Source organism: Diplotaxodon limnothrissa, linkage group LG6 (assembly GCF_057381915.1).
Source record: "Diplotaxodon limnothrissa isolate DT_005_m linkage group LG6, D_limnothrissa_male_GT1.1, whole genome shotgun sequence".
In the NCBI taxonomy this organism is placed as follows: domain Eukaryota; kingdom Metazoa; phylum Chordata; class Actinopteri; order Cichliformes; family Cichlidae; genus Diplotaxodon; species Diplotaxodon limnothrissa.
In genome coordinates, this window is record NC_140601.1 from 34,914,392 (window position 1) to 34,933,744 (window position 19,353).

General features: G+C 38.8%; 2 protein-coding genes across 2 annotated transcripts; both read left to right on the forward strand.

The window, feature by feature from the left end:
• The first annotated feature begins 1,561 nt into the window (after window positions 1-1,561).
• On the forward strand, window positions 1,562-6,256 carry LOC146631050 (keratin, type I cytoskeletal 19-like). Its single transcript, XM_085355112.1, has 9 exons — window positions 1,562-1,837; window positions 2,395-2,523; window positions 2,869-2,951; window positions 3,899-4,055; window positions 4,245-4,406; window positions 4,511-4,636; window positions 5,693-5,922; window positions 6,012-6,046; window positions 6,150-6,256. Exons 1-9 carry the CDS (start codon window positions 1,562-1,564, stop codon window positions 6,254-6,256), a joined length of 1,305 nt encoding a protein of 434 aa, XP_085211238.1.
• Window positions 6,257-15,727: 9,471 nt separating this feature from the next.
• LOC146631051 (keratin, type I cytoskeletal 50 kDa-like) lies at window positions 15,728-17,854 on the forward strand. The gene is made up of 7 exons (XM_085355111.1): window positions 15,728-16,228; window positions 16,405-16,487; window positions 16,597-16,753; window positions 16,864-17,025; window positions 17,123-17,248; window positions 17,343-17,560; window positions 17,657-17,854. The coding sequence occupies exons 1-7, from the start codon at window positions 15,728-15,730 to the stop codon at window positions 17,766-17,768; spliced, it is 1,359 nt and encodes a 452-aa protein (XP_085211237.1). The 3' UTR covers window positions 17,769-17,854.
• The last annotated feature ends 1,499 nt before the right edge of the window (window positions 17,855-19,353 follow it).

Consider the following 19,353-nt stretch of genomic DNA (forward strand, 5'->3'; position numbering starts at 1 on the left):
TAATGTTGTTGTCTGCTTCTTTCAATTCACAGAACAAAAATAGCTTTAGCCTCTCAAACAAAATTGTGGTTGTGCAGAGGAACCAGTTTCTAATAGTTAAATCCTTTTTCTTTCACATGAGTGCATGTAAAACCTCGTGCATATAATACTTTTCATTTTGTCCACAAGTGTCTTTGTGTGGTGCAGTTTGAGATAAGGAGAGACTAATAACATAATACAAGAACACAGACACAGATTACAGAGCTCTGCTGTTTACTTATTATTTTAAAGATACTATATTAGAATACACACACACACACACACACACACACACACACACACACACACACACACACACACACACACACACACACACACACACACACACAGTTTATTCAGATTTGCTGACTTTCATTTTTGTACAGCTCTGTTAAGGTCCTTTCCTGGCATTTCAGTCAGGTAAAGGTCTGGAATTTGGGTGCCCAGGTCCTGTGACTGCAAAATAAGCCCAAACCCTGAAATATCCATCACTGTGCCTGACAGCTGGTATGAGCTGTTTGTACTGATATTGCGTGCATTATGCCTAGACATCTCCACGCTGATCTTGTCTGTCCAAAGTACATTGTTACACAAATCTTGTGCTTTGTTCAGAGGCAGATTTGCATTGCCAAACTATTCTGCCATGCTCTTTTTAAAGAGAAGAGGCTTTCCACTGTGCTGTCTAATCTTTTTCATCAGTGTTTCTCAAGGTAACTGAGGCCTGTAGACTCTGAGATGTAGCTCTTGGGTTTTTTACAGAGCGTATTTGTTGGTTTTGCAAATTGTTTTTATTAAAACTGTTACCAACATACCACTCATTGTTTGGTATGTGCAGATGAAGCTGTCTTACACCCCCAGAAAGGCTTAACAAATACCACTGGCTTAGGCATAATTACTGCTCATAGGTGGTTGTGATAGTGATCTTTTTGTTAAACTTACCTTCTCAGTCAGGGTGAACATGAAAAAGTTGATCACGCTACCTGCCATGATGCACCTGCTGACTTGCATTTTAGAGAAAAAAAAACTTAACTATCAAATGCAGTGAAATTAATTTAAAAAAAAAGAAACTGATCATACCCATCCAAATACCTTCTCCCCCCATTTTTATATAATTATTTTACTCTTGTTTGTTGTCTTTTCAGCTTCTTTTGGGTAACTCACTTAAAATCATCTTAGCATTCATCTGTGCCCCATAAAGTAACGAGTAGGAAGTGTAATGAGTTAAGAAGAAATAATTAGCCACATCTTAGGTTTTGGCTGGATTTCAGCATAGTTATCAGTTAAGCTGTCTGACTAGATGTTCCACTTGTCTTTCATCAAAGTTTGTCTAATGAAGACTTACACACCCAATCGATGGAAACAAAAACAAAGACATCAAAAACTATTATCTGCATACCACACTGTTGTTGTTGCATGGCATTTGAGACTGCCCCCCTCACTAAGAACCCTATAAAATACCCTGCTGTGTCTTGCAGGATCACACCTCGGAGACATTCCTTCTGTGCTCACCATCAGCCTCGCATCACGACAACCTCCTGTCACCATGGCAGCCTCTTTGACCCAGCAGAGCAGCTACAGCGTTAAGCAGAGAACCTACAGTTCCAGCAGCCTGGGCGGATGGAAGCAGAGTAGCACGTCCTCTGTTGGCTACACACCCAGTGTGCATGGCGGAGCTGGAGGTTATGGGACCCGCATCTCAAGATCCAACTCTGTCTTCTCTTTAGGGTCCGTGGGCTCATATGGAGAGACTTCTGTAGTCGGAGATGGGAAGGCAACCATGCAGGACCTCAACGACCGCCTGGCTGATTACTTGGCAAAAGTAGGTTTTACTGATGAGCGCTAGTTGCAAGAATTACTCCCCCCCTTTATTTACTTTTAACAATTTGCATTTGTAATCACTAGTTAATAAATAATAAGATTAATTTCCATATAGTAAAATAACAGTTTCTAACAGTACATATTGACCTAACCCTAACCCCCTTTATTCTATTATCTTATCCTATTCTATTGCTTTTTTCCCCTTAATGTTTTACTGCTCTTAAACTTGTACTTTCTGTTTTAAACTTGTACTTGACCAAAAAAAAAAAAAAAAAAAAAAATCCCACATGTGGGACTAATTAAGGTTTCTCTTATCTTATTGAATTTTTTCATGCAGCACTTATAATGGGGTGTCTTTATATTGTTGTAGTGAGTAAAGGATCAACATACTCACATACAATAATGAACACACACACAAAAAAAACCCAAACCCCAAAACAAACTAACAAAAAAAAAAAACATATGAAATTTTACCAAATGGAAAAATGTAGAACAGTTGCTTTCAGACAAATAATGATAGCCTGCTTGTATGAACCAGTATTTCCTCGTGATGTGCAGGTGCGTTCTCTGGAGGCCAAAAATAGGCAGCTGGAACTGAACATCGCTGAGTTCTGTCAACAAAAGTCAACTGTTGTTACCAAGAACTACGGTGGCTATTTTTCCACCATCAGTGACCTGAGAGCCGAGGTACCTCTCACACTTTACATAACACAACACACTGAAAAGCAAACCATTTTACAATGCACACACACGAAACCTCGAACATTGCCAAACACCCGAAGTAAACATCTATGCAGGCGACTGAAACATCTTTCCATTGTTTTACTATCACAAAAATTATTGACACCAATTAATGCTGAAGTGTGGATTTGAAGGGTTAGAACCCGTTGTACGCTATGTGACTGATAGATGGCATCCAAAGAAAGCTGAACTGCTGCGGAATGCAAAATAATTTGCTCAATATCAATAAATGAAGAGTATAGCCTATACGCGGTCAGAATTTCAGACAGTTTATTCATTTTCTCCAATTAGATTGCAAGAAGATTTGCAGAGAACCAGGCCATCCACGTGCAGCTTGACAATGCTCAATTGGCAGCGGAAGACTTTAAAATGAAGTAGGTTTACATTCCTTTGTTGCTCCGTGGTATTTCTGTCACAGTCTGGCGAGGGCAGACTGTATGAATTGAAAAAGGACCCAAAATGCAGACTCCAAGGAACAGGGAACAAAACTTTAATGTTAACAAAAAGCGAGCCGTTTAATATGGCTGGTAAAAAAGGTACAAACAAAGGGCAAGGCAAACTGAAGCAAAATTAACACAAACCTAAACTGGGAAATCTAAACAAACAATAAGAAAAACCTAGACAAGAAACTTGGAAGCATGGCATAGGAAACATGGCGTGGACAACAGACGACCTGACAATCACACACTGAAAACAGAGGACTTAAATACACAGGAGGTGATTAGGGGAAGTGGAGACACATGAGGAAACAGCTGGCACACATGAACATAATGACGTCACAGTGGGAGAGTAAAACTGAACATGATGAACACAGAACACCAGACCTCTTCACAATAAAACAGGAAACATAATGAGACATAGACATGACAACCCGAACTTGACAACGTAAGACACAGACATGAAACGCATGAAGAGCAGGGGAGATTTAACATGGTTGGAAACACGAGGGGAAAATAATAACTAGAAACACTTAGGCATAATAATACAAACTTGATAACATAAGACACGCAGCATGAAACACGAAGGGTGAGGGGAAGCTTAAATACAGGGGAAGAAAACACAAGGAGTCTAATAACCAAATGAACTTAGATAACCTAATGAACAAAATAAACTCAAACTTAAAACGCTGGGTCAAAAGACCCAGGACCATGACAATTTCTTTCTACCCCATATTACTTTATACCAAATATGAAAAGAAATCCCACTACATTTGGGAGTTTTTGTTTTATTATTTATTTTTTTCTTTTGAGACCATACAATCGTTACCCCCATCAAAATCGTGAAAATAATGGCATCTGAAAGGGCTGCTTTTCTTCTGTAGATATGACATGGAGATGAACTTGCATTTGACCGTGGAGGCTGACGTATCCCGTCTCCGAGCAGTCCGCGACAGCTTGACTCTTGGCATCAGTGACTTGGAGCTAAGCATAGAGGATCTGAAAGCAGAGCTGGCGCAAATGAAGGCGAATCACAAGGAGGTAAAAGGCGTATAATAGAAAAACAAACCTATTAAACACTGCTAAAGAGATTGCGTGAGTCAATGCTTTCCATGGTGCAGTGTCGCCATCTGCTGGTGGTGGAAGCGCTTACACATCTGGATGGATTGGAGATTTAAACACTTTTTTTTTGTTGTTGTGTTTTTTGTTTGTTTGTTTTGCATGTTGCAGGAGATGAGCCAGTTGAGCATCCAATGCAGTGGCTCTGTAAATGTAGAGGTGGACAGTGCACACTCTACAGATTTGACAAAGGTCCTGGAGGAAATGAGGGAGCAGTATGAAACTGTGGGGAGAAAGAACAAGCTGGAAGTCGAGAAATGGTTCCAGTCGAAGGTGAGGTTCCTAAAATGTTCAAAACGACTCCGGTAGATCCTTTAAAAAAAAAAAAAAAAAGTTCAAATTTTCTTATTGAATTTTGAATGCTTTCTTTTAAAAAGGTGGAAATTCTCCAGAAGGAAATCATTGTTTCCCAAACAGATGTGAAAACGTTTCACAAAGAGTTGTCCACTCTGAAGAAGACCTACCAAAGTTTGATGATAAGCCGGCAAAGCGCACACACAGAGGTATGGAATAACAACCCAAAAGTACTGGATATGAAGGTTTTGTAACTGAAGCCAAATGCACATCGCAGTGTTAGGTCTAATAATCTCAGCTTGCTGAAGCTAAGAAGTAGCAGACCCGCTCTTTTTTTCTCATATTGTACCTATCTCTGGTATCTTGGTGACACAGCTGCAAGCAGAGGAGGCAGGAAAGAGAAACAAGGAGAGGAGAGACAACAAACAAACATTGCCTTGGAGGCTCATTTAAAAAATATAATCAGTATTCAACACTACGACATAACATAACTGCCGTATTTTATGAACTCACATGTGATCATGACCTTTCAATATTTTTTAACTAAAATCATTGTGACATTTTGCAATGTGGCAAGAAACTCAAGACGGTTGAAGTGAGAGAAGGAAAACAGGATAAAGACATGCTGTGGAAGAGAGACAGAGATTAATAACAAGTGTGGTTCAGCGCAGAGAGGTCTATTAACACATAGTGACTGAGCAAGCAAATGAAAAAAAAAAATAGAATCCTAGAATATAAAATGCATCATCTGAAACAATAACAGAACACTAATCACCCCTTAAATGTTTAAGGAATTAAGAGTTATCTGCTATTTTAATTCCCCCTGTTTATAACAGTCATGAAAAACCATATTCATGAACTTATGAATTTCAAAATAATGTTGGTGGTGTATTTCTGCTCAAAAGCTGAGTTAAATGAGAAAATAGCCAAAAAGTATGTTGCAAAAAATCAAACAAACACATGAAAAAAACATTAATAAAACAAATAAAGGACAAATATACATATAGCTTCCCTACATTTGATTGGGAAATGCTTCATACTGGTTGACATCAGCAGATGTCGAGCCTGGTTAAAATTACTTTTGCTATTTGAAGCACATTAGGTTCGTAATGTTTTAATTGTTAGCGCAAGGGGAATGATTAAAAAATTAAATCAGTTTTTTCCAAACATATCAGGACATATATTAATTTGCTGTAACAGAGAGGAAATGATTCTTCCCACTGACTGTACTCACATGGAGCTGTTGTAACCTCTCTGTCCTGCAGATTACATGCCTACAGGAAAATTTGGAGGAAGTGAAAAGTCGCTATAGTCTTCAGCTTCAACAACTGCAGGTCACCATCTCCACCCTGGAGACTGAGCTGCAGGAGCTGAAGGCCTCTCTTCTGCGGGTGCAAACAGAATATAATGAGCTACTGGACATCAAGATGAGGCTGGAAATGGAGATTGCTGAATATAGGAGGCTGCTAGAAGGAGAGCACTATGAAAAAAAGGAGTAAGAAATTAAAAATGTATCTGTTTTTAATCGATTATCAATTAAAGCAAACAAAAATGTTTTTAAAAAAATGTTTACGCTCTTCTTAGGGTGGTGGTCATCAGCAAGGTCGTAGAAGTGGAAGGTAAGAATCTCCATCACTCACTGAACCAGAACTTCAGATCTTGTCGCAGTAAAACTGAAATAAGCTCTTTACACTATAGTGATGCGATGCATTGTCTTTGCAGAGCGTAAACCCCACATTGAAAAACGAGTGAAGACAATCATCGAGGAAATTGTTGATGGACAGGTGGTCGCCTCCTCTGAGGCCACCCAAGTGGAAACAGTTCAGTAACCTGTGCTCCCCTCACCCGAGCTTCTAAGTTGTTAAAGTTGTGGAGCAGGGAAATTATTTTACTGCTATTGTTAAATAATCATCATTATTACCATTGCATTAATAATATAATCTGCAGTATGATCATTGCTTTAACAATGTAACAGATAGCTTTAAGATGGCCTTAAGATGTTTATGATGATGTTAATTTTGTATTTCAGATGCAGTTATAACTATTGTGTACACAATGCATATCTGTGCTTATTTGAGTTGATGTTCAGGTTCTTTAAAGGTCTTAAGCTTCACTGACGTGACTGTTCAGGTGATACATGCTGAGGGAAAACTAGAACATAGAAGGAATTGCAATACATGCTTACAAAACACTTATATCAGGTCATTTTATATTAAGGTTTTAGTAGAGGTTCTTGGTTAAAACATTTATTTAGTAGAGGACATATACATAGTCTCCGTTAGGTTGTAACACATAAGGATGAGCCTCTGTTCTGGTAAAAGGTCAGAAGTGCAACAGGTGAATTGAGAAAGAGCATTTGAGGACGAGACACAGACAGTTAGTAGGTGAAGAGGTGACACAAAGAGCATGTGAGGTCAACACACACACACACATGAGTTAGATTTATTTAGAGGAGAGATTAGTCATGTCTCGGTGAAAGAGGAACCGTCCTTGTTGTCTCGGCAAGAAAGAGGAACAATTCACTTTAAGACAAGAACGGAAAGTACCAGCCATGAAAATAGAAGATGATCTTCTGGGTTAAAAGTCATTGTGGTGTTGATCTGATCTATGTATAAAATGTATCTGTGACGCATGAAGGGGCGTCAGTAAATCAAACCCTGATGCTATAAAATATCTGTTCATGCTTTGATTAAGTTGAAGATCAATTGCTGTCTGCATACAGAGTTGTCTTCCCACACGTGTGTATTCATTAAAAATCATCGTTTGACCAAGAGCTTCTGGACCAAGGGTGGTTTGTACTCTCCCTCCTCAATTTTGAACCTTAACAAAAAGATATCCTTTGGGGAAAATTAGTGAGGGTTGAAGGAGGAGAACAGGTTTGATTTCTTTTGATTTCTAGAAGTAGTGGTTATAATGTAGGCTTACACAGACAGATATTACACAGAAACACACATGACAGTATTGATTCCAGGCAAAAGGCCTCAAATTCATTTAGCTTTTAACTGAACTTAAAGAAGGACCAAAGAGGAAGGAAAGCATATATTTTGGTTATGTCTGATAAACTAGAATTAGAAGGTATTGTTACATTAAAAGGAGCAAAATGAAATAAAGAGGCTATGTTAAAAACAGGTTATAACATAGGAAATGTGAGGGTTAAAATGAAGTTAGTGTTAACACACAGGAGTTGTTTTTAGGCAGCATTTAGCTATGTTGAAATGTATGCAGGAGTAATTGCTTATATGCTTAAACTTAATTGATTAAAGTGGTTGTTTTCTTTTGGATCTTTTAGTAGAATAGGCGCTTACGATGATTTTCTTGTTAAAAAGGTGACTTAAGATTAGAGTAGAGGAACTTGCAGCAGCGACAATTTGTGCACAGGATGTTGATGATCAGATAAGGGAAAAATAGAGCGAGCAACCGGACGTGAAACCAGCGCTTAAAGAATTTTAAAGTGATGAGGAACGTTGAAGAATATATATAAATACAAGTCAATAAGTTAAGAGCATAATTAGGATCATGCTTTTGATTAAAGAGTCCCAGATAGGATAAGTTAGGGAGGTGCAGGAAAAGGTGTTTTGTTTCCTTTGCAGAAGATCTCGACGATCGCGAGAGAGGGACCGAGAAAACCTAAGCTTACACATGGAGTGTTCTCGAAGGGGAGCTGGTGTCTATGACTGGACCAATTGGATGACATGAGGTTGTCTGATTTGCTGAGCGAGGACACAATGTATTGCGACCTCTGGAGTTCCAGAGGTCGAGAGAGGGAGTGTGGAGCAGGGAAATTATTTTACTGCTATTGTTAAATAATCATCATTATTACCATTGCATTAATAATATAATCTGCAGTATGATCATTGCTTTAACAATGTAACAGATAGCTTTAAGATGGCCTTAAGATGTTTATGATGATGTTAATTTTGTATTTCAGATGCAGTTATAACTATTGTGTACACAATGCATATCTGTGCTTATTTGAGTTGATGTTCAGGTTCTTTAAAGGTCTTAAGCTTCACTGACGTGACTGTTCAGGTGATACATGCTGAGGGAAAACTAGAACATAGAAGGAATTGCAATACATGCTTACAAAACACTTATATCAGGTCATTTTATATTAAGGTTTTAGTAGAGGTTCTTGGTTAAAACAGAGGACATATACATAGTCTCCGTTAGGTTGTAACACATAAGGATGAGCCTCTGTTCTGGTAAAAGGTCAGAAGTGCAACAGGTGAATTGAGAAAGAGCATTTGAGGACGAGACACAGACAGTTAGTAGGTGAAGAGGTGACACAAAGAGCATGTGAGGTCAACACACACACACACATGAGTTAGATTTATTTAGAGGAGAGATTAGTCATGTCTCGGTGAAAGAGGAACCGTCCTTGTTGTCTCGGCAAGAAAGAGGAACAATTCACTTTAAGACAAGAACGGAAAGTACCAGCCATGAAAATAGAAGATGATCTTCTGGGTTAAAAGTCATTGTGGTGTTGATCTGATCTATGTATAAAATGTATCTGTGACGCATGAAGGGGCGTCAGTAAATCAAACCCTGATGCTATAAAATATCTGTTCATGCTTTGATTAAGTTGAAGATCAATTGCTGTCTGCATACAGAGTTGTCTTCCCACACGTGTGTATTCATTAAAAATCATCGTTTGACCAAGAGCTTCTGGACCAAGGGTGGTTTGTACTCTCCCTCCTCAATTTTGAACCTTAACAAAGTGCACGCTAGTTTCTTCTGGGGAGTTCTCTTTGTTTTCATCTCATTATAAATCGAAACATTGCAAAATGCAGAAAATGCTCATCTTTACACAGTGCACGAGCCTTTGGATAAGTATGAAACCAAACTATGAATAAAAGGCTGAAAAAAATAATGATGATTGACTGATTGATTGTATTTCATTCCAATATATACCGCAAATGAAAAAAAATATCACTATCATTATTTTTTATTCTGAGTTATAAATGTGTTTTCACATCCAGAAGAGGAGTATATTTTGAATACTGACCTTGCTTTGGGATCATTTAATCACAGAGCTAACAGAATCAACTTAAAATATAAAGCCACTGTCTCCTGTACTTTTCTCGTTTGACTACTGAGGTAAAAATCACAAGAGTATGTGAAAACAAATGATGTATTTAGCTTGTAATTTCATATTTAACCACCAGGTGTCGCCTTTGGTTTTCTTTTTAAAAGTGGTCCTGGCCCAACTTCAGTGGATTGATTGTATAAGCTTATTTTGCTAAAGTGGAAACAGATTGTTGCTACACAAGAGACTTCTAGAAGCATGATCAGTTTCCCTTACAGAACAATAGACAAAGATCTGCAAAGAGCATAAAAATGAAGGCGCATTACAGATGCTATTTCCGAACTGTTGGAAAAATGGGTGACACTGGATCACAGGCATGGAAACACACAAAAGAAAGGAAAGAAATAAAATATCACAGAATACCTGTGTTATGCAAGCTTGTGCTCTAAGTATGAGTGAAGATGATGTTTGATTCATCACAGGCATCTTTATTTGGGTGGAGCTGAATCAAGTGGAGGCTTGAGATCTACAAAAAGCTTCTCAGTGCTTTGATGAGTTAATCTGCTGGTTAAAATGACTCAACCCAAAACTGCCTTCTTTTCGGTGCTTTTGTATTCCAGTACTTTGCCACACTGGTCAATCCTAAGTGCTATTAAACGTAATTATCGCCCTTAATTGTAAAAGTGAACCTTGCTGTTTCAGCTGTTTTCTACACAAAGAAATATCAAGTTAAGGCGAAGCAGTCATTCATACAACTCATCATCTAAAACTAAACCTGAGCATAAGTAGTTCATACAAAATTGTACAATTGTTGGACCGTATGCAACTTAGGTTCCTAATTTATGTGCATAAGGTCATGTTTTAAAGTGAAATTCAAATGTTACATTTACCTCAGGGGTTCAAACTTATGCATAATTTCAAAAGCAAAATGCAGTCACATATGGTGGGCAGATTCTCAGTGCACGTGTGTTTTTCTGTTGCACTCAGTCTGTGTATGTTTGATAAAAAGAAACAGAAATTGTGTATTTTACTTGCTTGCCTGCATTACAGAGGGAATATTAGTACGGCATAGCATAGATATTGTGGGGTTTGACTGTGTGCACATGGTCTCTTTATCTATATCCCCAAATTTTTTAATGGTAAAAAAAGCAAATCTGTCTCAGTGAACATTGTTATGCTGTCTCTGCTGTAAATTTCCAGACCTATTGAATGAGATGTTCCTTGCTATAGAGGGTGTGGCCAGTCATTGCAGGGCACTGGAAGAGGCAACAGAGACCAGTTTGGGCCTGAATCATAATAACTCAAAACATTCTCAGAAAAAAGTACCTTATTGCACCTTTAGACATATCACAGCGTGGGCTGGTACCGTCTGTGGTACTGTCATTTTAACCTTGACATTGTCTATTTTGTACCTTTGTGGTTTGTACGTTACAAATGTTTCCTGCTCATATACAAGCCACATATATGCAGTGATAAAAAAGCATACAGCATGACTCATTAGCTTGTAGAAGCCTCTTTAGCAGCAGTAACTTGAAGTCACCTGTAACTTTATCTGTTTTTTAGATCTTTGTGGAGGAATTTTGGCACACTCATTTGTACATTGTTGGTTCAGTTCTTTGAAGTTTGTGGGTGTTCATTTCATGCACAGCTCTCAAGAGCCTGCCACACTATTTCAATCAAGTTGGGGTTTGGATTTTGGGCCATTGCAACTCCTTGACTCTTTTCTTTTTCAGTCATTCTGTTGTAGATTTGCAAGTGTGCTTGGGATCATTGTCTTTTTGCATGACACAATTTAGGCCAAGCTTTAGATGTTAGTATCACATTCAATTCTAGAATACTTTGGTATATGGTCGACTTAGTGACTGCAAGGTGCCAAGATCCTGTGAGTGGAAAACAATCCTGCATCATTACCCCTCCTTGACCATGCTGACAGTTTCTATGAAGTGCTTGTGCTGATATGCTGTGTTTGGTTTGCCTAAAACTGTTCTGTGCATTCTGAAAAAACATCTCTTTTTTGGTCTTACCTCTTCACAAGACATTGTTCCAGAAGTCTCGTGGTTTGTTCAATTGCAACTTTGCAAACCTAAGCATTGGAGCCATATTATTCTTTCTCCTGAAAACCCTTTCAAACAAGCCACATTAGTTTAGTGTATTGAATTGTTATGATCTTAACATGCTGAGGCCTGAAGAGGTTTTCAGACTTTAGGCTGTATTTGCTGTCCACTCCTGGAAAGATTGTGACTTTGTGCTAAAATACACCTGAATGCACCTGAAAATGAACCACAAAAATGTATACACGACTGGTCGCAATAGTTATATTTGTGTAGACTATACCTGTAGAGAATGAAATGGACTTTCGCTGTACCTGTAAATCTGAGAGTGCACACATGGAGAAAGGCAGATGAGCAAAAAAAACCCCAAATGATTCTGTAATGAATAATCAGAACTCTCGCTTTCTTGCCTAAAGGGGGGAGATATTGTTTTATACTGGCTCATATGTAACATACTCACACCCAGGAAAAAGCTCTCTAAGCTATTTGATCATGTCACAGCACATTTTAAACATGGTGTTCCTGTTCTCACCCCAAGCTGCATTTATTTCTGTCAATGAGGCACTTTATACTCAGGCTTGAACACGCCTTTGACATTCCAAGAAACTGGATACGTGACACTGTAAATCTGTCAGAAGAGTTATGGACACGGTTTTTGGCAAAAGTCCAGTAAGTTTAACTGCAAGTACATTTCTCCTTCACGCTATATACAATAGTCTTCCACAATGGCATAAATGTAGTGAATATTGTTTTTAGTCTTATCTTCTTAAGATCTGATTATGGCTTTAAGTGATTGGCATCAGCACTGGTTCTCAGGAATATCTCAATTACAACCATTCATACTTCATTCATAATTTCATACTTCACACAACAGCTCACCTTGCCCTACACATACAATTACGCTAATCAACAGAACTGATGTAAAACCACAGCACGGTTTTTACTGTCAAAGAAAACAAGTGTGCAAATTGTTTCGCAATCAACAAGAGCGTAGTAGGCCCACACCCGAAGGCAACGGGTGACTTTTTAACAAGCGAACATTTGACACTTTTTAAAATATATATTTAGTACAAGACCTTGAACAAGACCTTTGTGAAAATTCATTTTTTATTTTGATTTCCCCCCCCCCCATTCAACATATTTACAAATGCAATTCCAAAAAAGTTGGGACCCTGTGTAGAATGTAAATAGACACAGAATGACAAGATTTAGAAAATCTCCTAAACCTATATTTTACTCACAATAGAACACAGAAGGGCAATGTTTTTCACTATGTAGCATCGGCTGTCTTCTTTTAACAGCAGTCCATGAACACCTGGCAACTGAGGAGAGCAGTTGTTGGAGTTTTGAGACAGGATTGTTGTCCCATTCTTGTTTGATATAGCTGCCCAAAGTCCTGGCTCTTCTGTGTTGTGCTTTTTGTTTCATGATGCACCTGATGTTTTGAATTGGTGAAAGGATTGGAATGAATGTGGTTTAGCTTACTATACTAAAACACATACTTTACCAAAATATGAAAAATCTTTGCCTGAAAAAGATATCAGCATTGGTGGTGCCTTTCCAGAGGCAAGCTCGCAGTTTCATGGCAACTAATCCTCCCCAGTGCAGAGATGCAGTCTTTCAAACTAAGCATTGATGACAAGCTGGACGGACCCTTTCTGCTTCAGTCCAGAGAATGGAGTGTTAATATTGTCCAAACAGAATGTCAACTTTCCATTTGTCTGACCATGGAACAGTTTTTCACTTTGCCTCAGTCCATTTTAGAATGAGCTTTGGTGGTCCAGAGAAGACAGTGGCTTTTCTGGATCATGCTCATATATTGCTTCTTTGTGGCACCATCCAGCTTTAACCTGTATTTGTGGCTGGCACAGCGAATTGACAGGATCATGCCTGCTTTTAACGCAGCACCACCTGAGGGTGATCGCAAGCATCTAAGTACTGATTTTCAGTTCCCTGTGCACAGAGATTTCTCCAGATTGTCTTTTTGATGATATTATGTGCTTTAGATGAAGAAATATTCAGTCTTAAGTTATACGTTGAGTTACATTAAATGTTTTTTTTTTCAGGAGATTGGTGAACCTACACTGATCTGTACCTTTGAAAAACGCCTCTCTAAGATCCTCTTTTTAAACCTAATCATGTTACTAAACTGTCGCCAGTTAACCTAATTAGTTGTATTTTCCTCTACCTGTTTCTTTTTAATTCCACTTACTTTTCCAGCCTTTTCCTGCCCCCATCACAACTTTTTAGAGAAGTGTTGCAGCAGTCCAATTCAAAATGGACTCATATTTTCCTTAAAATAATACATTTCCTCAGTTTAAATGTATGACTTGAATTCTATGTTCTATTGTGAATAAAATAAGTGTTTGTGCTACTTTTCTTTACATTTGGATTTGCATCAATAGATCATCTTTTATGAAAAAGGGAAGTGCACTCTTGGGTGTAGAAGTTAGTGGTTATATTGGAGAATTAAAATCTTGGCTAATTGCTAACATAATGCTGACGGCAGGGGTGGCAAGTTTTAAAACACCTCCAAACTAACCAAACTAACTCTAATACTTCTTCATGCAATGTTTCATTCTAGCACAAGTAAGTAAAAATATTTAAGTGAATGCACTTTGTCATGTTGTGTAGCTTTCCATTGATTTCGTGATCTACAGATCAGTGAGTATGAGATTCCTGTCTGTGCAGGTTTTGCCTAATGCCTAAGGAAACATGAGCTGTTCATCATTTTGACAGGATTCTTGACAGCAGCCAATTAGCCACATTATTAAAATGTTCATACCTAGAAGTTAATAAATGTTCCACTTGCATGTTATACACTCTAAAATGTTAATCAGCAGAAAATCCAAAAATATATATTTAGCAAATGACATGAAGGGATGAACTTCATCTAAGTGATTCAAGTGCACTATTTGTTATGCTCTGTGCACATAAATTATCCTCTGTTATGAATAACCAGTCAGCATCTCAGATATAATTTACAGCTGTTTAGCACATGCAAGAGACAGCTTTGCAACTTGCAAATGATTAGCAGCATCTGGTTTTGCTAAGTAGTAATTGCTAAATCTACGGTGTATGTGCAAGTTCTGCAGCAGTCATTTCTGTGAGGCAAAGGGAAACTTTTTACTGGCTAGAAACAAAATAAAAGCATTGTTAGAATCATTTTCTACATTAAAAATGAAAAAAAGAAGAAAAGAATATAAAGACACTATAGAGTAAAGAGAAAAGGTAAATGCTTTGCAATTTTTCAAATAGATAGGTAAATGGTAGGTAAATGGTAAATCTAACATTTGCACCAGACTGATGTGGAACTGGGTATTGTATTGTAAATGACTTAAAATTGGTGTGGAGAGATGGAAAGAAGCAAACAAGCAAGAGCTTGTTCTTATTCAGGCATGATGCACACGTCAAAGTACAATGCCAAGAAAAGTCAATAACAAGCAAGCACATTTCTGGTGAGCTTTCCAGCAGTGCAGTGCCAAATCTTGAATAAGGCTAAGTCTTCTTTGACATCTATAATACTCTGCTAGGCAAACCTGCAGGCTATTGCAGGGCAAAATGAACAAACACATAAAAGATGATATTTTAAGGTAACATTGAGGGAAAAAAAGATGTGTGAGAATAAGTGTGCTGCTGGCTGAGAGTCAAGTAAAAAAAACAACTTGTGTTTGCAGTGCTTATTACCTTGGGAACAAAACAGGTGTGGCTTGCCTGGTTTGGCTCTTTTTTTCAAAAATTATGCTACAAAATTAATGAGGTCCCATCACCTGACAGAACAGTTTTAACTGTATAACTAACTTGAGGCACATGTTGATGGGTGTGGCTGTTTTACAATTTACACAACGTTCTGCTATAATAAAGATACTGGTGTCCTTATGCACAATAATATCGAACAACGGAATACAGAATAATATTGAATGAAATAATGACAATATTCAGCATGAATTGAAGCCAGTTGTAAAATTTGGATACCTTACAAATGCAGTAAATACTTAATCCTACTTTCTCCTTTTTATGATTGCACAAAATGCATATCTGTGTGAACACTTGGGCTGAACACCCATTTTAGGTAATGCTCCTCCCTTTGTGCCTGCATGACACCACCCACACTGAAGGCAGCAGCAGCTTTTTGCAGCATAAAAAGGGTCCAGCAGCAGAGCTGTGCATCTCAGCCATCTCCGTCTGTTCAAGGCAGTCAGACCACCTGAGCAACCTTCACAATGCTGTCTTTGTCAACATCCAATAGCAGTTATTCTGGGCGCTTTGGAGGTTCAGGCATAGGTGGAGGTGGAGGCAGTGTCCAAAGGATGTATGCTAGAAGCGTGCACGGTGGTGCAGGTGGACACGGAGCAAGAATTTCGGTTTCTGGTGGTGGTGGTGGTTTTGGTTTTTCCAGTGGAGGTGGTGGTGGAGGTTTTGGTAGCGGTGCAGCCTTTGGCGGCGGTTCAGGCTTTGGTGGTGGTGCAGCCTTTGGTGGTGGTGCAGCCTTTGGTGGTGGTGCAGGTTTTGGCGGCGGGGATATCAATGTTGGTGCCAATGAAAAGGCCACCATGCAGAACCTGAATGACCGCCTGGCCTCCTACTTGGAGAAAGTGCGCAAGCTTGAGAAGGCCAACGGTGAACTTGAGCTCAAGATCAGGCAGTTCTTGGAAAATAAGACCTCCCCTTCAGCCCGTGACTACTCAGCTTATGAGGCCACTATTGCTGACCTGCGAGATAAGGTATGTCACATGAGTAGTGAATCTGAATGCTACACCACGTTTTAATTTATTATGAAATGCATGAACTTTAAGAAGTTGCTTTTGAAATATAAGTCAGAATCAGTTGTTTTTAATGTTTGCACAAATATAAAGACATGTAGTAGTTATTTAAAAAATGGTATTTCATAATCACACAGATCCGGGATGCCATTTCTGTCAATGGACGCATCTTTCTGGCCTGTGAGAATGCAAAACTGGCAGCAGATGACTTCAGAACCAAGTAAGGGATAGTAGTGGTTAAATGCTGTTGAACCTTGTGAATTTTTAATTTACACTAAACAAACACAGAACTGTTGAGATGAAATATCTCATCACTTGTGGCCTTGCAGGTATGAGAACGAGCTTTCTATGCGTACATCAGTAGAGGCAGATATTGCTGAGCTGAAGAGACTATTGGATCAGCTGACACTATGCAGATCTGACCTGGAGATGCAGATAGAAGGCCTCAAGGAGGAGCTCATTTTCCTTAAGAAAAACCACGAGGAGGTCAGTAGAAAACAGTGAACAGTCATTCAAGCAAATTAAAAATGGAACAAATTTATTCAACTGTACAATACAACCAACTCAATTAAAATACTGAACCATTTGTCCACCAGGAAATGGCAGCAATGAGAACCCAGATGAGTGGTCAGATCAATGTGGAGGTGGATGCAGCACCACAACAAGACCTGAACAGTGTTTTGGCTGAGATCCGTGACCAATATGAATCTATAACTGCCAAAAAAAAGAAAGAACTTCAAGCTTGGTTTGATCAAAAGGTAAGACTGAAGAAGATCTGATTTTCAATGCATAGATTGTTGTTCGAAGTTATTTAGTGATATATGAACTTTGCATTGAGTCTCATATCTGTTGCAGTCAGATGAGCTGAGCAAAGAGATGACTGCGAACACAGAAATTCTGCAAACATCCAAAACAGAAATCACTGACCTCCGTCGCACATTGCAAGGCCTGGAGATTGAATTACAGTCACAGTTAAGCATGGTAAATAAAATCATTTGGCTTTATTCGAACTCATTCACTAATCCCAGCTTCAGATTTTTGACAGATTTTCTTTACCCCTTCCTTTCTTCAATAGAAAGCAGGTTTGGAAAACTCTCTGGCTGAAACAGAGGCACGGTATTCTATGAAGCTTCAAGGCCTCCAGATGCAAGTGACAGGCATGGAGGAACAGTTGATGCAGCTCCGTGCTGATATTGATCGCCAGAGCCAAGAATACAAGATGCTCCTCGACATCAAAACTCGCCTGGAAATGGAGATTGCAGAGTATAGGAGGCTGTTGGATGGAGAGGGCAGGTAAGAAAAATGAAGAATTCAGCCCTTTCACCATAAGCTAGTTCTGCAAATTTAAATCTTAAACTGATTTTAACACCAACTCTGTACTTTTCACAGCATCCAAAGCTCTGGATCTTCCAGCGTCACCAATAAAAAAGTGGTCGTGATCACTGAGGAAGTAAGCGATGGCAAGGTGGTGTCCTCAAGTACCCACACCACCCATACCTAAACTGTCTCAAACAGCAAACACAGCACAACTTCTGGAGTACACAAATTCCACATCTAAGTCGCTACTACATCCTTCAAATACTAACGTGATGCAATAAAAGGCTCTCAGTTTGCTGACTTGAATTTTGTCTTATTTGTGTTTACTTAATTTCAAATGTCATGATAGTGACAGTTCCACAGTTTTTCATCAACCAAGAAGGTATTTTTAAAAGGTATATTTATATTTCATAAGGTATTTCATGACATTGGTGAATACTAAGATAATATTAGTATTTTGACAATATAAACTTGGCTGAGAATTAAATTAAACATAACAGCAAATATAAAGTTGCAGCCTGAGGCCATCTTGCTAGATAGAAAAGCTAAAAGTAATGATTACTCAGGACTGTGCCTCTTTTCAAAATTTCCATTATGACACATGAGCCTAAGATGTTTTATAGTCTTTAGAAAGAGAGCAATAAAGTAAAACATTTCTGAACCTGTTGAGTACACGATGACACAAAAACATTTAAAAACACGTTACAGTCAGCATTTAGACTTTATTTCATATTTGGAATAGAATAGAATAGAATAGAACAGAATAGAATAATCCTTTAATTGTCCCACAGGGGGAAATTTGGGTGTTACAACAGCCAGAAAGACACATATACAAACAAACAGTACACAAGACAGAACAGAAACATACACATTTTTTACATATTTGCATGAAGGACAATGGTTACCAAAAACTGAGTACCATACTGTTATTAAATTAAATAAAATTAAATACAGATAAGAGGCAATCCCTGGTTATAGTGTGAATCGGTTTATAAAATAGTGCAAGATACAGCGCTGATGTAAACATCTATGATTGTTGGGAGCAGTTCTGATTGTACTGTCTGACAGCTGCAGGGAGGAAGGACCTGCAGAAACGCTCCTTCATGCATCTAGGATGCAGCAGTCTGTCACTGAAGGAGCTCTGCAGTTCAGCAACATCTACATGCATGGGGTGGGAGACTCTGTCCATTAGAGATGTTATTTTGGCCAGAGTCCTTCTGTCTCCCACCACCTGCACAGGGTCCAGGGTGCATCCCAGAACAGAGCTGGCCTTCCTAATGAGTTTATCCAACCTCTTCCTCTCAGCTGCAGATAAACTGCTGCTCCAACATACAACACTGTAAAATATGACAGATGCCACCACAGAGTCATAGAAGCGCTCCCTGTACTCCAAATGACCTCAGCCGCCTCAGCAGGTAGAGTCTGCAATGACCCTTCCTGTAAAGAGCATCGGTGTTGTGGCTCCAGTCTAGCTTATTATTCAGGTGAGCACCCACTATCTCTATAAGAGTCCACTATCTCAATGTCCACTCCCTGGATGTTCACTGGTGTCAGTGTGGTGGGTCTGCATCTCCAGAAATCCACTACCAACTCCTTGGTTTTCCCAGCGTTGATCAGCAGGTGGTTCTGCTGACACCAGTCCACAAAGTCCAGAGTCCACTGTCTGTACTCTGAGTCGTCCTCACCTGTGATGAGGGAAAACGTGTGTATGACATCAAGAATCAACAAGTTTTTGTTCATTAAAATTAATGGATCTTCCCACCCCTAAC